Genomic DNA, 25,434 nt, shown 5'->3' on the forward strand with positions numbered 1-25,434 from the left:
CGTATTTGCATTTGTGTGTAGTATCGCTTGCTAAATTGCATAAAGTTCTCCTGTTAGTATAGTTGCAGTATCTGGAATTCTATGTTTCAGAATCTCTGTGCTGTTAATTATTGCCACTCTGACTCCATTTTCAGTTTTAGACGCGTCTGTATGGTATACTGTGTAATCGGATTGGGAGTTAATTAGATCTTTGAAGAGTTGTACGATAAGATTAGGGTTGGTGCTATTTTTTTGGAATTGTAATAAACTGCAATTGACCGTTGGAATTTTTATAATCCAAGGCGAAGATAAAAATATATTTTTGTATTGATATAAGGTTGGAAATTGCTTCCAGTTAAGGTTTACTGCATGATAAATTCTGCGTGAATATGGGAGGTTGAACTTTGAAGAGTCGTTAGCCATGGATATGTCTAAAATGTTATTTTATTGGAATTCTTTTATTTAGAGTTTTGCTAGAAGTGTAATTAAGGGTTAGCTGCCTACGAAGCTCTAACATGGGTTCACCTTTTTAGCTTGTATGCTATTTATCGGAGTTGTTCTGTACGCTCCAAGTATAATCTTTGGTACTCAAGTTAAGGCCATTTAGACATAAAAGAACTAACTACTGGATATGACTTTTCCAATTTAACTGTTGATCAAATATCACTCCTAGAAATTTTATTTCATTTCTATAGAAAAGATTTTGGTTTTCAAGCATTAGGTTCGGTTTATCCTCGATATATCTTTTTGAAAATATACATTTTGTTTTATTAGAGCAAAACCTGAAACCGGTACTTAGGGACCTATTTACGAGTTTAAAAATTTCATCTTTGTTTTAACTGTTTGTTGCACAAATCTATGCAGAATTTATTCCGTTAATAAAACAGACATTTAATTATTATATTTTCAATTTACGTCTAAAAAAATTTTACTTGAAGCGATTCGGGAAATTGTTTTTTGATATAACATATCTTCTTCTTCTTCCTAGTCGTTAACCTGATGCAGGTTTCGTGATATCATGAAGCTATTAGCTAAATTTCCCAATGTTCCTCCACGTTTTTCTATCTTCTGCCATTCTAGCACATTCTGACAATGGAGCGCCAATGGTAGCAACAATATGGTCCGTGTATCGTGTGGGAGATCTACATCTATTTCTTTTGCCTTCTACTTTTCCCTGGATGGTAAGTTTTTCAAGACCATTTCTTCGAAGCACATGTCCAAAATAGCTTATTATTTGTTCTGATATTTGTGTTCTTAGTCTTTTCTTTATGTTTAGCTGGTCCAGTATGGATTCATTTGTTCTTCGGGCCACCCATGGTATTCTCAGCATTCGTCTCCAGCAGTACATCTCAAATACATCTATGTTCTTTTTGTCTTTCTCAGTAAGGGTCCAGCATTCCGATGCATAAGTAAAAACTGGAAAAACTAGACTTCTTACTAGTCTCATTTTTGTATCGGTAGTTATTTCATGGCTTTTCCAAATTTTTGTTAATTTTGCCATAGCGCTTTTTGCGATTGCTGACCGCCGCTTTATTTCTTCAGTACAGCCTCCTTTGTTGGTTATTAATGAGCCCAGATACACAAATTTATCTACAACAGCGATATTGTTTATCATGACCAGATGATTTTGATTGTTGTTAGCTCTGTCAATTATCATGATTCTCGTTTTATCTCTGTTTATTTTAAGGCCCATCGTTAAGCTTACGTCTTCTATCCGTTGTAGCAGGTGAATCAATTCAGCTTCAGAACTAGCGAGGATAGTAGTATCATCTGCATATCTCAAGTTGCAAATCTTCTTCCTGCCAATGGTGATGCCACCGTTCCAGTCCTCAGTAGCTTTCCGCGTTATTCATTCACCATAGATGTTAAATAGAATTGGGCTTAGTATGCAGCCTTGTCTGCATACTAAGCCAAATATAACATATATATTCAGGGATTCTACAGTATCCACTGCCTTCCCTCGCTCAACCGTTTCCATCTCTCTCTGTTGTTCCATTCTTCATCGTTTAGGCCTCTCTTACTCATGGCGTCGTCTACTTCGTTAATCCAGGATTTTTGGGGTCATCCTCTTTTCTTCCTTCCTATGAGACTCCATTCGGTTATCTCTTTATCCATCTGCTGTCGCTAGTTCTTCTTACATGTCCATACCACTTTAGTCTTTTTTGTTCTATATATGTTAGTTAGTTAGATATAACATATTTGTTAATAAAAATTTGCGGTCCATTTGGAAACATAAAAAAAATACATGTCAACTTGAAAAAATATATAGAATCGAACAAAAAAAGGTTTGCTGCGGTAGAAATGCAAAAAAAGTCGTTAGTCGGTTTATGCTCTGCTTATAAGGGTAAATAACCGCTTGCCTGTTAATAGTTATATTTTTTCAACTCTTGGAATTCACTATTTTAGAATAGAAATCACTATTTTAGAAATTATCAACCTTACAAGTTGAAGGGTGGAATATTTGTAATAATACACTCAGTATCTCGGTAAGGAGGAATATTTTATTGAAGTGTTTTAGGGTTAAATCTTCGTATTTTGTGTTAAGGTTTCTCCAGTTACTATATGGACAATTCTTAATGAAACACCCTGTATTTGTCTGTAGGAAATTGAAACGTCAAAAATATATTCCCATTACAATTAATTGTGGTTTAATCCTATCTACCTAGCTACTGATATATTTATTTCATTATCTACAAAAATCCTAGTTGTATTACCGCATTCTTTACATTCCTGATAGACGCATATTATAATCCAAATCCATTATGCGAGATAATGTTAACCACTTTCGAAGACATATATCTATAAGCTACTACTGTGACTTCTTTGTTGAGATATATTTTTATCAAGCTATATATCATTATGGTAAACAGGAAGTCCCTTCAATTAGTAGGAATGTAGTTATCTTTCAGATTAAAATGCGCGGGAATTGTGTGACATATACATTCTGATTGGCCATTATGAATGGTAAGACCTCGTGTTTTAGACAAAATTTTAAACTGTTAACTTGTTTTATGTGAAAATTTTTCTAAAAAAAAATGTAACTGTCAAATACAATTCTTGTAATTATTTCATTGAGATCGTTCTTTTTCATTTGACAATTCTTCTTTTTAGAGACATGCATAATGTGCCTTCTCTTACTGTTCTCACCTACCATTTTACCTACCTGTTTTTCTAGTATTAATTGTTTCTAAATAGTGTATCGTTCTTTTACATTTCGTAAAAATAATCTTATGTGTAATAGAATAGAATAAAAAAATGCTTTATTGTCACTAAAGATTGTACAATTTTATTGACAAAGCTTACAAAAAGTTAAAAAAATAACAATAACAATTAAAGTTTACTAAAATTACATAAATCGTCTATATCACAAAATAAAAGATCTTGTCAAGATTTTGGGAGGTTTATGTAATAAAATAGTTGATGTTATATTTTTACTTACATTAACGAAGTATTGATTTAGATTTTCAGGGTTTGGAAGAGAAAATGTTTGAGTTGTGTTAGTTTTATTTCGAATATCATTTATTATGGACCAAGTTTCTCTTGCTAAATTTTTAGAGCTTCCCAGACGATTCTGATAGTACATTTTTTAGCTGTTTTGATATAAGTTTTAGATACGTTCATCTGCATTTGTAGGTATATTCAGGGACAAAGACGTTGGTATTAAATTTCTTGATGTACAGTAGTGAACGCATATTCTTGGTTGATATGCGGATACCTTTGGTAGTCCAGAGTTTATTATGTTTTTACTTAATTGTAATTAAAGGAAATGACTTATTGAAAATACAGACAAGCCTATCTAAAAAATCACTGAAATTATAGTCCACGTCCACAGAGGGAAAGTGCCACCCAGAAGTCAAGCACAAATTTTGGAATTTAAGTTCTGAGTGGAAAAAATCCTACCTAAACGTTGGGTTTTCGAGAATTGTTGAGAAATCTGAGACAATATAATCAATTATGGTAGATGTTGTTTTAGTAATTCTTGTAGGAGAAGAAAATGGAGTAAAGCCAATCTTTTGGAATCTATACAGTGTAAAGATTTCAAAAGATACGTAAAAAAAAACTATCATTGAGTAATTTATAAAGTAGCTCTTTGGTCTTCATCTCTTATTCCTTTCAGGAACTTTATATTCACATAGGTTTTATGGAAAACCATGTGGTCTGGAACCTAAAATCTCATTAAATCATTTAGAAATCTGCAATCTATAAGCTTCCATTGATATAATTTGTCCTATGATTGTAAACTGCACCGTTTCCTTTTCTCTGTCGTAAATCCATGTCGGCAATACAAGTCTATTTAATTCTTATTAAAATTCCTCTCGATATCGATAAACCAAATAATTTATAACCATATGGAATAGTTTTTTCGATTTCATTCTAAATTGTTTCTTTATTGAATAATTGACAAACACTTTCGACAAATTAGCTAATGTAATTGTCCAATTGAAGATCGTTTTCAATGTTGCTTCATTATGACTGTCCATGAGAGCGTTGGTGTCAGTTAATAACCTTTATCTTGATAAATTACACCAACTTATTTCACTTCAAAAATGTTATCGTAGTGTACCGTTCAAAAAGACAATTAAGTATTAGTTTTTTTTTCTAAAAAATAATGTCATTGAAGCTGCTGGTGAATAGACCTTATTTCACGCTGCAATAAACATCATAGTTATACTTTTGACTGTTAAAATAGAAGTAAAAACCGATGAAAGTACACCTGGAAATTTTGATATAAATGTGTAGTGTGGCATATTTTTTTGCAATTGCAATATATTAGCATCTTTTACGTTTTCTTCAAATTCAATAGGTTCTTCCCCTTTTAGTCTTTTTGCCTTTACAATGTTTGCTTAAAAAAAAATATGAAAAATAAAGAAAGTTGAATCAATTTAATGCTTTCTGATAATACTCCAGTCGTCGGAGATGAAAATACCACTGATCCTCTAAAAATCATACGAACTAGCTGAACTTTGCTAAGAATGTCAATTTTGGGATACCAAAAAAAATGAAAAAAAGTTTACCACTCCTACTTAAAAAAATCAATTTATCAAGAATTTGTACGCCGTATAAAAAAATGTTTTTAACTATAAACAATAATTTTTTTTTGGCTGTGCATAAGTATACAGACCGTCCATCGAGATAAAAAATATGTTGTACCAAACGATAAACTTTCAGAAAATTACATTGAAATATGTTCAATGGTTTGGGATATTAGTTGAAACAAACATCGTGACACGAGATTCTATACACTAACACATAGGAAAAAGATAATTAAAAACAGTTTAAAAGCTACGTGTGCCAGCCCACTGTGAATTGTGGGGTTAAGAGTAAATTCCTGGACGTTGCAAATGACACCACTTCTTCTTTTATTTTTTCCCTTTTTCTTATGAACCTACTACAACTGTTAGACTACACATCAAAATTTACCAGAAACCTGTTTGAAGTTCAAAAACCAAAACTGTATACTAAATACTTTAAGATAGACTGAAAGCTGGAACTTTACAATGAATGAGTTGTTGAGGATTGACCTATTATATTTGGATAACCATTCTCAATTCCATTTTTTTTTTCATATACAACTGAACCAGTGCGAACAAAACGATCCATTAATTTTTCAAAAGCTCTTGCGTTTGGCTTCCTCCGTTCAGGATATCGCTCGTGATATATTCTGGATGCAAGTAAGCAATTTCTCGAAGTTTCTCCTAATACCCAGATCATATCTGTTAACTCTTCTACAGAAAAATTCATTTTTAACAATAGAGACAAGCCACACATACCGATTAAAAAGGTAATAATATTAAAACTGTCATTTTCAAGGCCTACCGTTTACGGTTTAATAATATGAAAACTGTCATTTTTTCAAAGCCTACTATTTTACCCTTGTAACCTCCTGGCTTAGAATACTGTTGATATAACAATATAAAAATTGTTACATCAATAATTGTATATTGTTTTGCTTTCTGTTTTGTGTGAGATATTTATATATGAGAAAAATAATCTTGTTATATTATTATACAAAATAAACTATGTTGTAGAAATTTTAGGAATCTTATATTTCATTAATAAAATATGATATTTCCATAATATCACATTTATTGATACATTCAGTGCATATTGTTATGATTTATATTTTTTGTTGGTTACTTATTGAATAAAAATATTTTTGTTATATTATCACTCAATACTCAATACTTATTTCTACTTACAAAAATTGAATGTATTGAATGTAATTTGAAAAAAACTAAAAATATCTCAGAAAGTAATGAGTTTCTGTATAGGGAATGCTATATAAAAATGAAAGAGTATCATAAATACAAAATTTCTATAAAATAATATTTAGTCATCATCATCATCTTGGTGCTACAGCCCTTAGAGGGCCTCGACCTTCTCAAGCTTTCTACGCCATTCTATTCTGTCCCTCGCTTGCATTTTCCAGTTGCCGACTCCGATCTTCTCGGTATCTTGTGTTACCCCGTCCATCCACCTTAGCTTTGGTCTACCCCGTCTTCTCATTCCTACGGGTTGCGCTGTTAGAATCTTTTTTATCATGTTTGACTCAGGGGCCCGGGCTACATGTCCTGCCCACTGCAGGCGGGTTCGCTTAATTATAGTGGTAATATCTTTACCACCAAACGTATGCTTGTAGATATTCTGCAGTTCAAAGTTATATCTACGCCTCCATACTCCGTTCTCACAGACCGCTCCGAATATCTTGCGTAGCACCTTTCTTTCAAAAATTGATAGAGCGGATTCATCTGTTTTCGTTAGCGTCCATGCCTCTGATCCATATGTGAGAACGGGGACTATCAGTGTTCTATACAGCCTTATACGAGTTTTTTGAGACAGACGTTTGTTAGCTAAGTACTTTAATAGACCATGATAACACCTGTTTGCAATTATTATTCGCCTTTTTATTTCCTCAGATGTGTTATTATTGGGGTTAACCGATGTCCCTAGATATATGAACTCTTTGACTGCTTCGAAGTTTTGGTCATTGATGATTAAATTTGTGTCAACATTTCCAGCTCTTGTGTTTGTGTTAGTCGCCATGAATTTGGTTTTATTTTGATTTATCTGTAACCCCATTCGTTCTGCTGCTGCTACTAGCTCGGTTAGGATTTCCGCAGTTCTCGCCCTAGTTCTTGTTATAATGTCCACGTCGTCTGCATATGCTAGAATTTGGACTGATCTATTAAATATTGTTCCCCTGCTATCTAAATTAGCGTCTCGTACAACTTTTTCTAAGGCGACATTAAAAAGCTGACACGCCAGCGCATCTCCCTGCCTTAACCCCCTATGTATTTGAAATGGGGTTGACGAGTCGTTTTGAATTTTAGCTGCTGATAGCATCTTCGTCATTGTCACTTTTATCAAACATATGAGTTTTTTTGGAATTCCCAACTCATTCATAGCATTGTAAAGACTTGGTCTTAAGACACTGTCATATGCCGCTTTAAAATCGACAAAAATATGATACATATCTATGTTAAACTCTTGCGCTTTTTCGAGGATCTGTCGTAGTGTAAAGATCTGGTTAATTGTTGAACGTCCACGCCTGAATCCCGCCTGATATTCTCCTAGAAACATTTCAGTATAAGGCTTTAATCTCTCGTGCAAAATATTTGACAATATCTTGTATGCTGTATTTAGGAGAGTAATTCCGCGGTAATTATTGCATTCCAGTTGGTTTCCCTTTTTGTGTAACGGGCAAATTAAGCCTAAGCTCCATTCTTCAGGCATTTGCTCCTCAGACCAAATTCTACAAACAATTTCTCGCATCACCTTGGTGAGCTGCTCTCCACCGTGCTTAAATAACTCTGCTGGGATGCCATTGCTACCTGGGGACCTATGGTTCCTTAGTTTTTCTATAGATATTTTCACTTCATCTACCGAGGGGGGTTCCACGAGTTCCTCATTTCGATATTCCAGCTCTATATTGTTAGTAGGTTCCCCTTCCAGCAACTCTCGAAAGTGCTCTACCCATCGTAAAAGGATATCCTCTTTGTTGGTAAGTAAGTTACCTTCCTTATCATTACAATAGTTATTCTTGGTTTGAATTCTTTTCTAATACTATTTATTTGATGATAGAACTTTCTTGTTTCTCCTTGACTCATATGGCTTTCGAGCCGTTCTAATATGTCATTTTCCGAGTCTCGTTTCTTTTTTCGGTGTATGCGTTTTTCCTCTCTCCTTAAGTTTTTGTATCTATCTATTGTTGTTCTAGTTTTTCGTTGTTGCATGGTCCTAAATGCCTCGTTCTTCTCATCTGTTATTTTTTTGCAGTCTTGGTCGAACCAGTCGTTTCTTTCTTGGGTTCGGGATATTCCTAATGTGCTTTCGGCTGCTAATTTCAGAGCCTCCTTGCAGTTGTTCCACATTTCCGTGCTTGATTGGTCGACTGCCCAGGTGTGTTCTAGGGTTTCTTTTATATGTGACTGGAACTGTTTCTCTTTGTTTTCATTTTTTAGCATATGTAAATTATATTTTACTTGTCTAGTGCCCCTTTCTTTCTTGGCATTGGAAATTCTTTGTCGTAACTTGGCCCTTACCATATAATGGTCTGAGTCAATATTTGCGCCTCTGTAACTTCTTACGTCCATTAGGTTTGTAAAGTGCCTTCTGTCAATTATAACATGGTCAATTGGATACACAAAATAATATTTAGTGTAAAAGAAAAAAAAAATAGTGTGATCCATTTAAAAAATTGAGATAATCGTAATTTTGTTTTGTAGTTCATCCCTTATACAAATTTTTGTCAATGAAACTTAATTAAAAAATAAAATATATTGTTTACTTTATTATTTAAAATAAATATTTGTTTATGCATTACTTCTTTATATGTTGATTTCATAGGGATTTCGAAATAAAAATGGTCATAACTTGTTAAATAATTTGTATAGTAATGCAAAATCTAATACTGTAAAAACAAGAATTATGAGAATACAAATTTGAAAAAATATATAGGGATGGTATGTTTGCTATACCACGTAGTTTTTGATCACCCTGTAGAATTCCACATATTTTCCAAGTATGGTGAATATCATTGCCTCCTTTTTTTCTAAATAAGTTTTTTGGATATTCTATTCTATACCATAATGGAATTATCGACCGATGCCGCTTTAAAAACTCACCCTGTATATATATTATATTAAGTATATAAATGTGTTTTATTTTTATCATAGATGTTTCACAAGAATTCCCACAATTGCGATAATTTCTGTATTTTCCACCATCAAAGACGCTGCTGCTCTTTGAACTTACTAAAGCGGGATCCGCACACCCCTCGTGCAGCTCTTTGTTATAGACGTTAACATTTTTGAACAGTGGGGGTTCGCCAAGGGAGGCACGAAATTTCCGTTAACGAATGTGCTTCGCCGTTTCCCAGATTACTAAAATACTTTATTAATGCTACACCTTCGCCACATTAGCAGTACATATTACGAAAGAAGTTTTAATATATGTATTTCCAAAAAGTATTTAATTGTAAATATTTATATTTATAATGAAATTTGCTTTGTCAGCAAAATAACTTCAACATTGGAGAACATCAAAATATGTTTTTTATTACCGCAGAACTTTTACAAAGTTATTTTTAATACTGGCATTGAGTTTTTTATTTAAGAACTGTTATATAAACGTTGATGATATTCTTAACATATCTGTTAAATACATAATAGTCTAGGGGCAAAGGGGGCTTTCGTCGCAGATTGAGGTCCATGAGATTTTACAAGTGACTGTTTGAACCGAACTGAATTTTGAACAGTTGAGTCCGAATCTTCAAGATGATAATCGGATCTTTTCGGCAGGAACTTGTTATTAACAATTTAATTATTTAAATGCGTATAACTAATAAACTAATAAAGATATACCCTTGTTTCAAATCATGTTTTGTTTCTTTGATAAAAAAACAAACTTTGAAAAATTAAAATCGGAATTTGTTATTGTTTAATAATATCTCGGCTTCTATTGGACCGATTTTTTGGTTTGTTTTTTTAAAAGAAACAAAAAATGATTTGAAAAAAGGGTATATCTTTATTAGTTTATCTATCTATATAAAAGACTATGATGACAAGTCACACCATTCGTCCAGTAAACTAATGACGCCATCTAGGAAAGAAATCTGAACTACCACCATTTGACACTTCAATCATATTTTGTTTTTGAAACGATGATTAACGTATGAATTACATATTAATATAATTAATAAATAATATTAATATTTTTAAGGTACGATTTAATACAAAATAATTTAAAGTTTTATGTTAGTATAGATTTAAAATTCTAGCGTCACCTTGGAAACAAATCTGAACAGATAAAATAAATTAAAATTATCTGACATAAAATATTTATTTATCAAATAAAGTACTGAATGAAAAGTAATCTGGAAATTAAATTGTGTTTATTGTAGTTCGTTATGTTGTAGGTTTTCGCGAAATCAAAAATATAACCATGTCTATCCTTCAGATAACTATCTGTCAGATAGGACAATATTTATCTACAGGTGAAAAGACCGGCCTTTTCATGCAAGAAGTTTATTATTTTAAAAATTTAATTGTTAATTCTTTTAAAAATTTTCTTGATCCTAAAAAATTGGCTGCGAATTTGGCGATCGGTAAAAAATCTAATACAAAACTCGAGCTTTCCCATCAAATAAATTGCCAAACTAGAATTACGCTGGTTTTATACGTAGGTCGATTTCATAAGACGACTTTACGCAAAAAGTTCAGCGACTCTCCAAAAGTGACTTTAAAAATTATAATATTAAAGAGACAACAGAATAATATTAAAATATTATTCTATGGTCGTCCTAGCCTTATAAGAGGAAGATAGAAAAAATTAAGGAGTAATTGTATATGCAATTTATTGGATCACCCGTCGCATGGTGACGGGCAAAATACACAAAAATCAGTTGTGAAATATGATGGACCTCAATCGGCCACGAAACCCTCCTTTGCCCCTACACTAATAATATATACATATACAGATAATTGATGAAGAATAGTTAAAGATAATAATTGCTCAACATATGACACTCATTAAGGATGCATAAATTCCTTACATATGATTACATGTAAAAACAGTTACATTGTAATTTTATAGTATGTTTGTCATTGGTTATTTTGAAAATTCATATTTTTTGTTGCAGGTATCTTTGAATTAGAAAATATGATTTAGTTTGAAAACCTTTGGGAAGCTAAGATTTTATTGCACAGTAAAGATGAATCGGTCCAGAGGAGTTCATTATAATGAGAATAATGGAACCAACACCTACCAACTTCAAGGTAAGTTTAATTTTATGTGCAAAAAAATAAATAACGTAATTACGATGGAGTATTTTCTGAAAACTGGACAAACCTTCTAATGAACACTAAAAAAAAAATTATAAAAACAGAGTTAAATCTAAAGTTAACGTAAGTACGAGGTGTGTTCAAAAATACCCGGAATTTTTAAATTTCGTGGGTTTGGAGAGCCCAGTCGTCAATTTTTTTTTATTATGTTGGTATACACGCTCCTAAATTATAAAAAAAATTGCAGCTATATTATTGTTGTTTACCTTGTCTGTGGCAGCGGCTAAGGTTCGACGGTTTTTATGAGCTCGACGATTTTCATTGATTAAAACAAAATGGATCAAAGAATTTGTAGTAAATTTTGCGTAAAAAAATGAAATAAAGTGTAGCAAAGTATTTGAAATGTTAACAAAGACCTATGGTAAACATGCTATGAAACAAACAAGTGTTTATGAGTGGTATAAGCGTTTCCAAGATGGTTGTGAAGACGTTGAAGGTGATGAACGCCCAAGCTCATCAAGAACCAACGAAAACGTAAAAAAAGTGACAGAAATGCTTATGAACGATCGCCTAATCACAATCAGAGAAGTCGCTGATGAAGTTGGAATATCAATTGGCTCATGCTATGACATTTTTTCGTTTTGACAACGTTTTGGGTATGAAACGTGAGTCAGCAAAATTTGTTCCAAAATTGTTGAATTTTGAACAAAAACAGCGGCGAATGGAATTTGCTCAGGAGTCACTAAATGATGTAAACGACGATCCAGATTTATTTCTTTTATTTAAACACATTGCAGATGCCATTAAGGATCCCGATTTGTTCAAAGTACATATACTCGTATATAAACAACAAAAATTTGAATATAATCGGCAATTACAAATTGTTAAAAAGTCAGCTTACTATAATTTTGTTACTAAATCCAATAATAAACCTAGAGACTGCTGGAAAATAGTAAATTTCGAAAGAAACAATACAAGATACAGTTCGGTACAACCTGATCTACCTCCAGACGAAATAAATCAATTTTTTACTACAATTGCAGAGAATATAATTACATCTCTTCCCACTATTAATGTCGATTTCCTCTTCAATTATAAAAATTATCCTTCTCTGAGCAAGTCCTTTTTTTTCGTCCCGTTGTGGAAGACGAGGCCTCTCAAATAATAAAGTCTCTTAGTAATTCTAATTGTAGGGACGTTCTAACTAAGACGATATAACTTCTTACCTATGTGGCAGACACCAGACGGTAGTGTCTAAAGATCATCTCCCCGATTTTCTATCCGTAAAACATGGAGTCCCACAAGGTTCGGTTTTAGGACCTCTTTTGTTTATTATTTATGTCAACGATTTGCCTAAATTCATATCTCCGTACAAATTCATACAATTAGCAGATGATACGACATACGTTATATCAGGAAAAAATAATGATGATTTAAAAATGTCTCATGAAGAAGTTTCTACTAAATCTAGCACATGGTTTGCTGCAAACAAACTAAATTTTAACTCTGATTTGCAAAATTTGGTTATATCTGCAAGTAATTTACACAATGATCCAGATAACAAAGAGACTGTTAAAAACTTTGAAACATTAAAAATTACATATTTTTTTTTTATTCCACTCTCACCTAATCTATGGTTTAATCATATGGAGTATGGAGCAATTCAACAAATGCACTTCAAATTTTTAGAATGCAAAAGAAAGTTATCAGGATTTTAGCAGGGTTTAGTTATCTAGAACACTGCCGACCTTTCTTTATCAAATTCAAAATTATGCCGGTACCTACTCTGTCAGTATTTTAAGTTCTAACTGAAATTCACTCAAAACGGGACCATTTAATAAAGCAGTCTGATGTCCACGTTCATAATACGCGAATCTGTCACTACCTACGAACAAATCGCTGTTGATTACGTCTTTCAGATAAAAATTGCCTTAATTATAAGAAAGATAAGAAGAATATACAGAATAACGATAAGTTAAAGTCCGAGGGAAAAACCAATTATTTTAAGTTGTAGAGGTTTTAAGTTATCGAGGGTCGATGTTGGGATGGATTAATATAGGTCAGAAGTTCAATAAAATATGTATAGGCATTTATTGTACACTACATTACTACATACACTACATTCATTTATTATACACGTTACATAAAGTTAAAGTAACAAAGGTATAACCTACTAAAAAAATCTGTGATTTTCTTTTGTTTTAAACAATTCTTAGTTTCTAAATCGATTTTATTTTCAATGACAAATAGAGAAGAGAATACGTTATCTTTTATGTTGCTACACTGCTCTATAAATGATCGTACAGTCGTTGAAGCACTTTTTGCTTCTTTGATTGATCTTAGATGAAATTTGTGGGTCGTCATTAAATTCATCGTCTTTATCACTTTCAATAGAGTTGTTAACTGATTCCAATATTTCTTCCTCAGTTACGTAATCTTTAACCCAGACATGTGGTTATTCTATTCTTCAGGTACATTATTATTTTAATCTTAAATGATTTCTTGAGGTTTTGAAGAAAAACCACATGTCCTAAAGCAGTTTTTCACTGTGAGGAATGTTACGCTTCGCCATGCTTTGTCCACCATCCTCATTGCTTGAAAAACATTGATAGAAAAAATCGTATTTTGCTCCATATCAGCTATCATTCTTCTAACTACTTCTTGTCTGTATAATGTTTTCAAATTTTTAATTATACCTTGATCCAAAGGTTGAAATTGTGATGTTGTGTTTGATGGAAGAAATTGTACTTTAATGGTGATATGTCCCCGTGTGCTGTGCAGTTGTCGATGGACAAAATAATTTTTCTATTTGAAGTTACGATTTGCTTATCTATATTAATCAGCCATTTTTTAAAAATTTCTGCTGTTATCCATGCTTTTTTATTGGTTTCATAATCCATGGGCAGTGATTTTAAGCCTGCAAAACCCCGAGGCTCTTTTAACTTACCCTATAATTAAAGGTTTCAGTTTTTCTGTGTCCGTAGAATTTGCACAAAGCACAATAGTAAGTCGTTTTCTTCATGACATTTTTCATTTTTTAATGTTAATGTTTTGTCGGGAAGGCATTTGAAAAATAGACCCGTTTCGTCAGCATTAAAAACATCATTGGGATCATAATTATTCACTAAATTATGCAATTCGGATTTCTACTCTTGGCAGACTGATTTGCTTGCTCGCACTTTCGCCGCACATTTTTTTTTGAAGGCTAAATCATGTCGTCTCTTGAAATTCTCTAACCAGCCATTGCTAGCTTTAAAATGATCGATTTTTAGTGAATTAACGAACTCTACAGCTTTTTCTTTCAGTATGGGTCCACTGACACTGATGTTTTTGTTTCTACACTGTTTTAACCACATAAACAAACACTGTTCCAAATTAAGGAATTCGACAATTTTTCGTTTTTTACATTGAAGATTGTCTCCTGATTCTTGTTTTTTCAATAGTTCAGCTTTTTTTTTTAATGATGATTGATTATGTACTCTCGTATATTCCAAACTGAGCCGCAACTTTTCTTTTGAATCCATTTTTCACTGCTTCTATAGCTTTTAATTTATCAGCATATGTAGCGTTGTTAATTTTCTTTTTGAACTCATTTCAAGCAAGTTATCACAGTATGTAAAGCGATGTTTCTAAACAAAATCAAAAACTTATGGTGCAGTAAGCTGTTGTCCTAATCCTAACCGCCGCAAATATAGCTTTTAAGAGATTCCAAGAAGAAAACATGTGATATTATGTAGTTTACATTAAATGAACACATGCAAGCAATAAATAAGAAAGATCACGTTCTTTGGAAATGACACATTGGCAAACAATTTTATGTTAGAGGTTGTGGAAACATTTCTTTAAGTTACTGAGGGCCAATACCGGGATTATTTATTTAAGTTATAGAGGTTGTGTATTTTAAGTTGTTCTAACTCAAAAGCGTTGGTTTGTGGATATGACGTCAAAACTAAGGTGCAATCGTCTCAGTGGAGGCATTCTGTTTCGCTAAGACCAAATAAGACTCGATAAGTTATGCTCACTGTGCTCTTTGATTTTAATGGCATAGTGCACCAAGAATTTTCGCCACGAGGTCAAACGGCCAATAAAGAGTACTACCTACAAGTTCAATGCTGTGCGCTTGAAGCAATCCGAAAAGAAAAGGCCGTTTTTTTGAAAAACAACTCATGGCTTTGTATCACGATAATGCACCAGCTCACATTTCATTGCTTGTTCGTGAATTTTTGGCCAAAAACAATATTGTAATGATACCCCAGCCTCCATATTCGCCAGACATGGTTACATCTGACTTTTTCCTATTTCCAAACCAAAAGAAAACTTTAAAGGGCCGTCGTTTCATAATTATAGAAGCGCATCGCTGGTAGAACTAAAGGCTATCCCCAAGATCGAGTTTAAGGAGTGTTTCAAGGATTGGCAGAAACGTTGGCACAAGTTCATAATATCTGATGGGGACTACTTTGAAGGAGACAACATTAATGTAGACGAATAAATAAATATTAAAAAAAAACGAAAATTCCGGATATTTTTGAACACACCTCGTATACCGTTCAAAAATTCAGCAAGCATTTCCCCATTCTTTTTTATTTGTTTCAAAAATACAAAACCTAAAATATAACAACTTTTTTAAAACGAGAGTCTTTTCATTATTACACTTTACTTAGTTCTTGTTTTTGAAATTAATATATTCTTTCTTCGTGGGATTTTCTTTTCTTCTTTATATAGTTGTTATAATCTGACATTCTTGTTCTTCTTTGTTCTTGTGCCCATACTTCTTTAGCTTCTTTTATATTTCTGTTTTCAAGTTTGATGTTTTCATTTTCTTTATTTTTGTTTGTATCTTTATTTGTCCTAAATATACACCTGTTCCATCACAGTGACTGCCTTTAACAAAAACTATCTTCTACACCTACATTGTATTGTTCATGTGCATGACCTCTCTTCTTTTCATGTTTGTCTGTTCATAAATTGAAAAAAAAAAAGAAGAGCAATTTGATCGAAGTATTATGGTCTGTCCCGCCAATGAACTCTGCGGTTCGCTCGCCCTAATTGGGTTGTACATTGTACCATATTGACCACACTGGATATTTACAATTTATCAACAAAGCGATTTTATAGTAAAGTCAATATGTACATTGGATTGACGCTTATTTACCAGACTTTTATCTGTTTTGGTTTCCGATGAATCTCTCTGCCGTCAACTTTCACAAAGTTCGTATCTAAAAGATACATTAAGTAATTTATTATGATATTAATATTGTTATGTAAATTTTGATATGGAACAAAATACGATCATTTAGCAATTACCAGTCTGCTTAGAAAAAGTCTTAAATGGTGCGGGCAGAATGCCCGTAAGAAATTTATTGGTACGAAGTTACGGGACTATTATTAAACAATATACCTCGGTGATTGGTCAACAAATTTACGGTATGTACGATGATTTTGTAAGTATAAAATATAGTATAATTGTAAGTTTAAAATTGTTGATAATTTTTTGCTAAATTTGATAACCTCTTCGTAACTTATTGTCATTCAAAGTATTTTATCTTGATTTTTGTTCTATTGGGTTAGTCGGTTTAACTAGAATATTGAATACTAAATATTTAAAGACCAGGTCGCAAAGAATAACTGTAAGTAAAAAATATAAACAGTAAAGATTGTGTAAAAAAACAAATCAAATTTTTTGTTTTTTACGTTAATAGATAATACTTGATATCTCTCATTACAGCTATTGATTGCGGTAGATAAACAATTATTATCAAAATAAAAATGTTGCTCGATAGCATAGCTAAATGTATCGATATTAACCAGTTTTATCATTGCTATCATTATGTGCTTTGAAGATAATTCTGTTCTACTTTATAACGTCCTCTTTTTAAAACTGTTTAAATTTTTCTTTACTTTTTGACAATATTTCTTCTATTTTTTCATCTTCGTATGAATACATAAACAACTTTGCAGGTATATATACAAGCTATACGCTCTCGAAGATGCTGAAGCTGGTTTCACTTGAAGATCCTTTTTATGTGGGAGATCAACCCATTCTGGTTTTGGTTTTACCGTTTTTTGGTGCGACTTCGCTGTTTCCACTACTTTTCTCCATTCTTCTCTCTATTTGATTGTCCTTTCTATATTTCTAATTTCCATACTCCTTAAGTCTTCTTCTGCTTGTTGTCTCCATCTCAGTTTCGGTCTGCCTCTGGTTCTTTTACCTGGTGGTATCCATTCGTTTTCCTTTTTTGATCCCAGTATTTTTCTGGTAATCTTCCTCACAAAAACTTCCAATTGCTCTTCTTCTTTTTCTATTAGTGTACATGTTTCTGCAGCATATACTACTATTGGTCTTATGGTCGTTTTGTAGATTTTCATTTTTGTGTTTCGGCTTATCTCCAAACATTTTTTTATTTCTACAACACGCTGTATTTCCCGCATTGATTTGAATTCTTGTGCATCTATTGTCAGTTCTGTCATTTGTGTCTTCTTTTTCTTGCTTACGTTCATGTATTTTCTTTTGTTTTCATTTATTTCCAATCCCGTTGAGAGCGCATCTCCTTGTCTTACTCCATTTTTTATTTTTATTATTTCTGTTCTTTCTCTTCCGGTGTCTATTATTGCTTGGGAATCTCGCATTGTCATTTCTATCATTCTTATAATTTTATTTGGTATATTACTCTCTTGTAAGTCTTGGATCATTTTTCTTTTGTTTAGTTTATTTAATGCCTGTTTAAAGTCTAGGAAAAGTATATGTGTTTCTTCGTCATACTCGTATGTTTTCTCTATCGCTTGTTTTAGCGTATGTATGCGTCTATCGTGTATCTTCCTCTTCTGAAACCGTACTGGCAATGTCCTATACTTCTTTCTCCATATATTGTTAGTCTGTCTCTAATTATACGTCATTACTTTATATGTTACATTCAGTAAATTAATTGCTCCGTAGTTTTTGCATATTCTATGGTCTCCTTGTTTTGGGATTGTCACTATAATTCCCTTCTTGCATTTTTCGGGGATTATTTCTTTGCTACATATGTTCTGTATTAGTTAATAAATCTGTCTGTATAGTGCCTCCTCGTCGTATTTTATCAGTTCTGCACATATTCCGTCTTCTCTCGCTGTTTTCCCGTTTTTAAGTTTGCATATGTTCTCTTTTCTTTTGTTTCAAATTGAACAGTCCTATCTACTACTGTAATCTTCTGTCACAAAATCTGTGCTATCATGCATTTCCAAATCGAGTATACTTTGCCACATTTACCGAAACGAAAACCAGTGACAATATTTTTGTGTTTATCGCAGGTATGGAGAGCAATCCTAATGAAAAAGCCCGACTACAGCAACCGGTAAAGCTACATCCAGCGTGGGAGGAGAACAACCTTCCAGAAGACGAGCTCAATTTTAAAAATTTAACTATGGAAGCTCCTCCAGATCGCTTTAATTTAGTTTATATCACATTCGTCATCCACGGTATCGGCGTTTTGATGCCTTGGAATATGTTTATTACGGCTATTGAGGTAAATATAAGTTAACATTTGTTTTTTTTTATTTAACATTAATCAAAAATAATGTACGTAAGCGTAATAACGTCAATTTTATTGTATATAGATTATTATACAGCTTCTAGATGATGTTATACCTTTGGATCCTTGTGTCTAATATTCTACAAACGTGTTTTTGATAATCCAGATAACTTAAATTGAACTCATAGTTTGGTGGGATAACCTTTGTTTTTTAGGACAGACTCGATTCTGTGAAGCATGGGTTTCACGAGACGAGCCAAACCTTCTGGTGTAATAACTCTAAACCAGTTTTGAATAATGGCTTCAATTATATCTCTCTTGTTACTTAGGTTTCGGTGTGATACTAAGACTTTTAGCCTTAACTATAAATTTTCTGTTGGATTTAGATCGGGACTATTTCCAGGCTAAGGCAGGTCAGTAACGTCATGGTTTCTCAACCATTCCATGGAAGTCTTAGCCGTTCGACAAGGCGCTCGATTATGCTGGAAGATGCATTGCTGGGCATCTCCTTCAAACAAATCTCTGATAGTCGGCAGCAGTTTGGCTTGCAGTATCTCTTCCTGATATTTTGTTTGCATTAATATTGCCCTCTATAACTGCTAAACGTCCAACTCCATTAGTGGTCATACAAGCCCATACCATGACATTCACAGGATGCTTCATCATAGTGACCGTAGTACACTGATGAAAAGGTCTTCCCCCGGTCGACGGCGTACAAACTTCACTCCGTCACTCCCAAAGATCGAGATTCTGGTTTCATCACTCCAAACTACCTTACTCCACTGTTCTTTTGTCCACTCTCTGTGTGCCAAAGCCCAATCAATGCGTTTTTTGATCTGTTTTTTATTCAGGAACGGCTTCTTTCTAGGAGTTCGTGCTCGCAATCCATTTTCACACAACTTTCTTCTGATAGTGCGGTCCGATATTTGCATTAACAATAGCATTAATTTCTTTTGCGGATCTGCGACGATGAACTTTTCTGCCTGTTCTTTTTACTAATTTTGACGTTCCAGTGTTATGATAACGTTTACAAACTTTCATTATACCTGATTTGGTGGCGCCACCACCCAATTTGTTTGCTATTTCTTGATATGTTTAACCTTCTTCTCGAATGATAATGGCTTTGGCTCTCTTTCCTGGCGACCAGTCAACAAGTTTTGGGAACTAATAAACACTCGGTCGTTGACTGACTAGCAATACAGTATTGCCAATGTTGCCTTCACAAATCTCGAATTTTCGGCGTTTCGCTTGAATCTGTTTCCATATTTTATTAAATAATTATGTTAATATATATATAGAGTGAGAAATGCATAAAATATTAAGCAGACATATAAAATAATAAAATAAAAAAGTAATTGTTCTGATAAACTATATAAATGTTGCTGGAAAAACGATAATGTATGTAAAGTTTACAGAATTTTGGCACGACTAGTGTAATTGAAAAACGTTGAAGTGAAAGGCTTGTTTCCAACTCCTTTTTGTATTTATTGCTATTTTGCGGCAACGGTAATAAATTAAAAGTATTTTAAACAGCGATATCTTATAGAAAATTTAATTGTCGCTACTTTATTTCAGTACAACTTTGCTCCAAAATGAATTGTTTTAAAGTTATACGCAAGGAAAAGAGAAGAAATTATTTTTTTCGACTTTAAAGACTTGATCTTGAACTTTAATATGAAAAAAAAAACTTTATGTACATCCTAATATATGTTTATCTTTCAGTATTTCACGGATTATAAGTTATCTGCTGCGTATATAAACTACGACTTCCCATATATACCGACTTTTATGCAGTATTTAACGTTTTGTGCCCAAATACCTTCCATAATACTGAACTATACAAATATATTCATACAAATCGGCGGCAACCTAACCACAAGGATAGTTTGGGGCATCGGTATAGAAATCGTAGTCTTCATTGTTACCATACTGTTGGGAATGATCAACACCAGTGAAATACCGTATATCTTCTTTTATTCGACGTTATTCCTTGTTGTCATTTTGAATTGTAAGTATTGACGTGCGCTTAATATATTTTCTATAGTTTGGATGTTTTAGGCGCTAACGGAGTCTACCAGAATACCGTTTATGGTATGGCGGCGAAATTGCCTGGGAAATATACAGCGGCTGTGATATTAGGAAATAACGTTAGCGGCACGTTTACGGCTACCGTCAACCTCGTCTCTAAACTTAGCACACCGAGCATTAAAATGGCTGCCATCTATTATTTTATATCTGCACTCTTTGTGCTCTTGATATGTTTCGACACTTATTTCGCTCTACCACTTAACGTAAGTATCCTTGTTTCGTCATTATACGTCAAAAGTCCGTTCCCCCCCTCTTATCTTTTGAACGGTTATTGTTATAATAGTGAAATTTTAGTTTTTATTTAATTTATTCATCAAAATGAGCTTAAACTCGAACAAAATTATGATGACTGAATAGGTATTTTCAATACCTTTCAAACGAGGTATCACTTGCCATAAGGTCCCATTTAGAATTATCTGTCAAGAGTGGCTCGGCCACATAATCTGTCACTATTACGTCACCTGTTATGACTAGTTGAGAAGCCTACGTCTGTTTATTACCTCCCTCCGAATTTCACTATTATAACAATAACCGTTCAAAAGATATGAGGGGGGAACGGACCTTTGACTAGAACTGTATACGAAAGACCTTTTGTAACGCAATGTTGACTAATTTTTATACTCACCAATTTTTTTTGTATTTTTTAGAGATTCTACAGGTACTACGACCTGAAAGACAAAAAAGAGAGGCGTTTGGCGCCGATGCCAAGTGGAGCAGTCCAAAAGCCTCCGTATTTGAAAATTTTCAAACAGTCTTTTCCACAATTACTGAACGTGTGGTTGGTATTTTTCGTAACTATCGCTATATTCCCTGCTGTTCAATCAGGTAAGGCCATAATTCACCGCATTGATTCTAAAAAACTTAACTTTACACAAAGTTCTTATAGAACGGTTCATTTTAAACAACTTAGAATAATGTCACATTTGTCATTTACCATTTACTGTGATTGTGTTCTTTATAGATAATAAAAAAGATGAACTAATAAATACCGTAAAAACTAAAATTCCTAGCGAAAGATCGAAGTGTCTCCATCATTCGAATGATCGACGTAAAAGGTGATACAGTACTAAACATACGAAGTGGATAAAATATTTTAATAATCACAACTCTTAAAAAATAAACGGGACGCCTATGTTTGGCTAATATATCAAATACTTTCCGTTCAATCAATGAGTTTTCTATAAAGCTTTCTTTCCATCCTGCACGAAAATTATATCTTTTGCCTTCGCTATCTGTGTGTTTTATTGATTTTATGCTGTCTTCTTGCCAAATTTTTTTAATTCCACCCTTTGCAAATGTCAATGTCTCATCTAAGTATACGAATGTTGCATTTTCAGATTAAAGTCTATATATTATTCTCTCAAAAATTTAATTCTTTTGTGAACGAGACTACTCCTTTCCCATAAAAGTAATCTATTATTTTCTTTTTTGAATTTAAATCCTAAATCTCTTAACACTTTCCAAAGGCTAGTCCTCTTAATTTCAGAAACGTATCTTCTCTTATTTTGGCCAGTGAAGTATCTAAACTGACATGTTGATCGTTTTCTCGCATTCGATACAAAATATTGCGAATTTCAAATTTTTCTCCATCAGGTAAGTCAATGCTCCTAGAATGTTTACGAGTTGTTTTCTTGTCTTCGCGATACTCAGTCACAGTAAGATCTTAAGAGTCTCTGACAGTCTTCATTTCAGTTTTTAGCTTACTTTCACTTATCCCGAGTGCGTCACAAACGAGTTGATTTATACATAATTACTTTAAAGGTCCAGCATTGTCTCTTTCCATAGTAAAGTATGTATGCACATTGTAATTAATTCATCAATGTCCAACTTACGTCTAGGCATGATAGTCACTTGAAACTACACGTTTGAATTACAATATACTGAGTTTAGATCAATATGACAGAAACTTTCTAACTGTTGTGCTTGAGAGGTAAAATATAATAACACCGCTTACAAAGATCTTAAACACATTAAGCAAATTAGCCTAATGATTATTAGGAATGCCGATTGTAATTTAATTATGTTTGATAAAAAGTTTAGAAATGGTTGGAAACCGTACATAAACAAATTAAAATGTTTCCCACAATTATTTTATTGACGTGACAACGTCTTAAATTAGGTTGTGGCTCGGAGTCACTCATGAAAAAGTGTAACGCCCGCTCACGTCTGTTATGATGAGTCACCGAACGAGAGAGAGGCCCGCCGGACCGGCGAATGCCTTGCGTCTCTCTCCCACTCAAACATGATCGGTCCGCTGCGCACGCAGCACTAGAGAATTAGGCGCGTTGGAAATTAGTTAAGTTTAAGTTTACATGTACAATGTTTTAGTAAACAAAATATATTTCTATAGTTAAAATTTGTGCAATTCTTATTTTCATTCAATTCCTTGTTCCTATTGTGCAATTTAATAATATTCATATCAATAAATATTCTACCGAGAAAAAGACGTTGTCACGTAAAATCTTCGCCCGTAAAACCGACTTTACAGGCAACCGATTTTTTTTAGTAAAGTATTTTCATTTGAAAATAAAAAGTTAAATATATTTACCAAAACCCTAACTTTAACCGGTAATCGCAGACGTCTCAAAAACGGTACACTCGTAATAGACAATGGACCACTATTTGAATTGACTAACCACCACTATTTGAATTAACAAAACAAAATATGCAAAACTATGAACAACGTGTTAATGACACATATATTTATTTTATACCTAAAATCTAGCAAATTGTTAAACATTATGGAGAACACCAGTGCATTTTACCGTCTCTTTTACTACAACGAAATCGTTTAGAGGTGTAAGTTGGTTGAATGCACTGTTTCTAAAGTTAGTTTGTAACGTGTCTTCTCCGCGTGCTGGTCGATGTGATAATGCCTATTCGTTCCATCTCAGTCGCTGTAAGCTATCAGATTAGTCAAACGAGTATTCGGTCTCTTTTGCTGGACTTACGAGATTAAATAGTTTTATTTTGAAAAATATTGATAATTTACTTCGTGTAACCTAATCCGGAGTTAACTTAACAAAAAAATCACTGGCTTAATACAAATCTGACTTGAATTTTTTTTTGTACTTTTAGGAATTCTAAAAAGCGATGATAACTTCTTTGTTCCCGATTACATTTATGTGAATCTGATGTGCTTTATGACCTTCAACATATTTGCAATGATAGGTAGTTGTTTGCCTGCGTTTTTTGTATGGGTAAGTAACCAATTGTACGCTTGTATTCGTGTTTTAATAAAAACACCTTAATGGAATAAGTGTTTTCACTATTGTATCATAAATCATCAAAAAACTGTGGAAACCATATTATAATAAATAAATTAAATAAACTATAAGGTAATTTAATCAATAGAATCACTAATAACATAACTGATTCCACTTTTTATTAGTTAAGTTAATGTTGGCAACACTTTTAGAGCAATACTTTCAAATTCGATCCGAACAAAATAACATAATCAGTTTTTATTCATTTTAATTTGTTTTTAGCCTAGTCCCAAATTTTTGTGGATTCCAGTAACGGCCAGAATCGTGTACATACCTTTGTTTTTGTTATGTAATTACCAAGTGAAGGGAATCCATAGAGTTTTACCAAAACTGATCAATAATGACTACGTGTATTTTTTGTTAAGCGCCTCGATGGCCTTGTCGAGCGGGTATTTGAGTTCCTTAGGCATGATGTATGCCCCAAGGTAAGTCAAAAATAATATTTTTATTAGAACTTGTTGTTTCCCAGTTATGGTAATTAAGAGTTAGCAGTGAATTATTTAAATACTTTATTCTACAGAAGCACTAAAACTTAACATGTGCTACATTGTAAAAATAGGATTACAATTGACAGTTGACCACCAGAATCACTTATGACATTGTGAACCAGTGTTGCCAAGTACAAAATTCCAATAATTTTGTGAGTGTGTATCAATAAATATTTAATTTTTGTCGAATATGGAAAGATTTTTAATAGATTTTTGGAAATTATAATAGTATTCCCTATGCAATGTGAGCGAATTTATGTCTGATTCTTCTTACATAAAACCTTCATTCAGTGACCTATTTCTTTCTAATATTACTATACTATAAGTTCTTTCTAATACTACTATAGTCCCTCACACTTTTTATATTCACTACAGGCTCTTATAGACTATATGCTTCTTTTACTATTCTTTGCACTACTTAATGATTCTTCCTTATTTACCTTTGCGTTTTTGCCAGTTCAATTTTCTGTCAAGCGTCCCAATCTTGTGTCAATGTTTGTGTTCTGTGACTCACTTAACCTAACTATTCTATTATTGTACTACAATTTAAAAAATTTACCCCAGCTTGATACATTTAATGTTCAATTATAGATGAAAGTAGTTTTCGCTTCGCTGAATGAGTATAATGAGCTCGAATAAATTTAAGATGTGGTGTTTTTTTATTTGAATCAATAATAACAAATAACGTAACCTATAGTTGAATTGACACAATTATAAGGTACCAATAAGAGGGTACGATGTCTACGGATATATAATTTATATCAATGAATTCTGCTTCGCTTAAGTCATATCATTCGCAGATGATACGACTCTTAAAGCATAT

At 32.9% G+C, this 25,434-nt stretch overlaps 1 protein-coding gene across 1 annotated transcript in view; it reads left to right on the plus strand.

The window, feature by feature from the left end:
• LOC140440927 (NADPH-dependent diflavin oxidoreductase 1-like) overlaps positions 1 to 25,434 on the plus strand; it is a 51,343-nt gene that overhangs the window by 20,112 nt on the left and 5,797 nt on the right. The window contains exons 8-14 of the mRNA XM_072531281.1: positions 11,149 to 11,255; positions 18,549 to 18,763; positions 20,492 to 20,777; positions 20,828 to 21,060; positions 21,505 to 21,682; positions 23,936 to 24,057; positions 24,346 to 24,548. Of these exons, the coding sequence (XP_072387382.1) occupies positions 11,149 to 11,255; positions 18,549 to 18,763; positions 20,492 to 20,777; positions 20,828 to 21,060; positions 21,505 to 21,682; positions 23,936 to 24,057; positions 24,346 to 24,548 (1,344 nt within the window). The remainder of the gene's footprint in view (positions 1 to 11,148; positions 11,256 to 18,548; positions 18,764 to 20,491; positions 20,778 to 20,827; positions 21,061 to 21,504; positions 21,683 to 23,935; positions 24,058 to 24,345; positions 24,549 to 25,434) is intronic.

This window comes from Diabrotica undecimpunctata, chromosome 5, assembly GCF_040954645.1.
Source record: "Diabrotica undecimpunctata isolate CICGRU chromosome 5, icDiaUnde3, whole genome shotgun sequence".
Classification (NCBI taxonomy): Eukaryota; Metazoa; Arthropoda; class Insecta; order Coleoptera; family Chrysomelidae; genus Diabrotica; species Diabrotica undecimpunctata.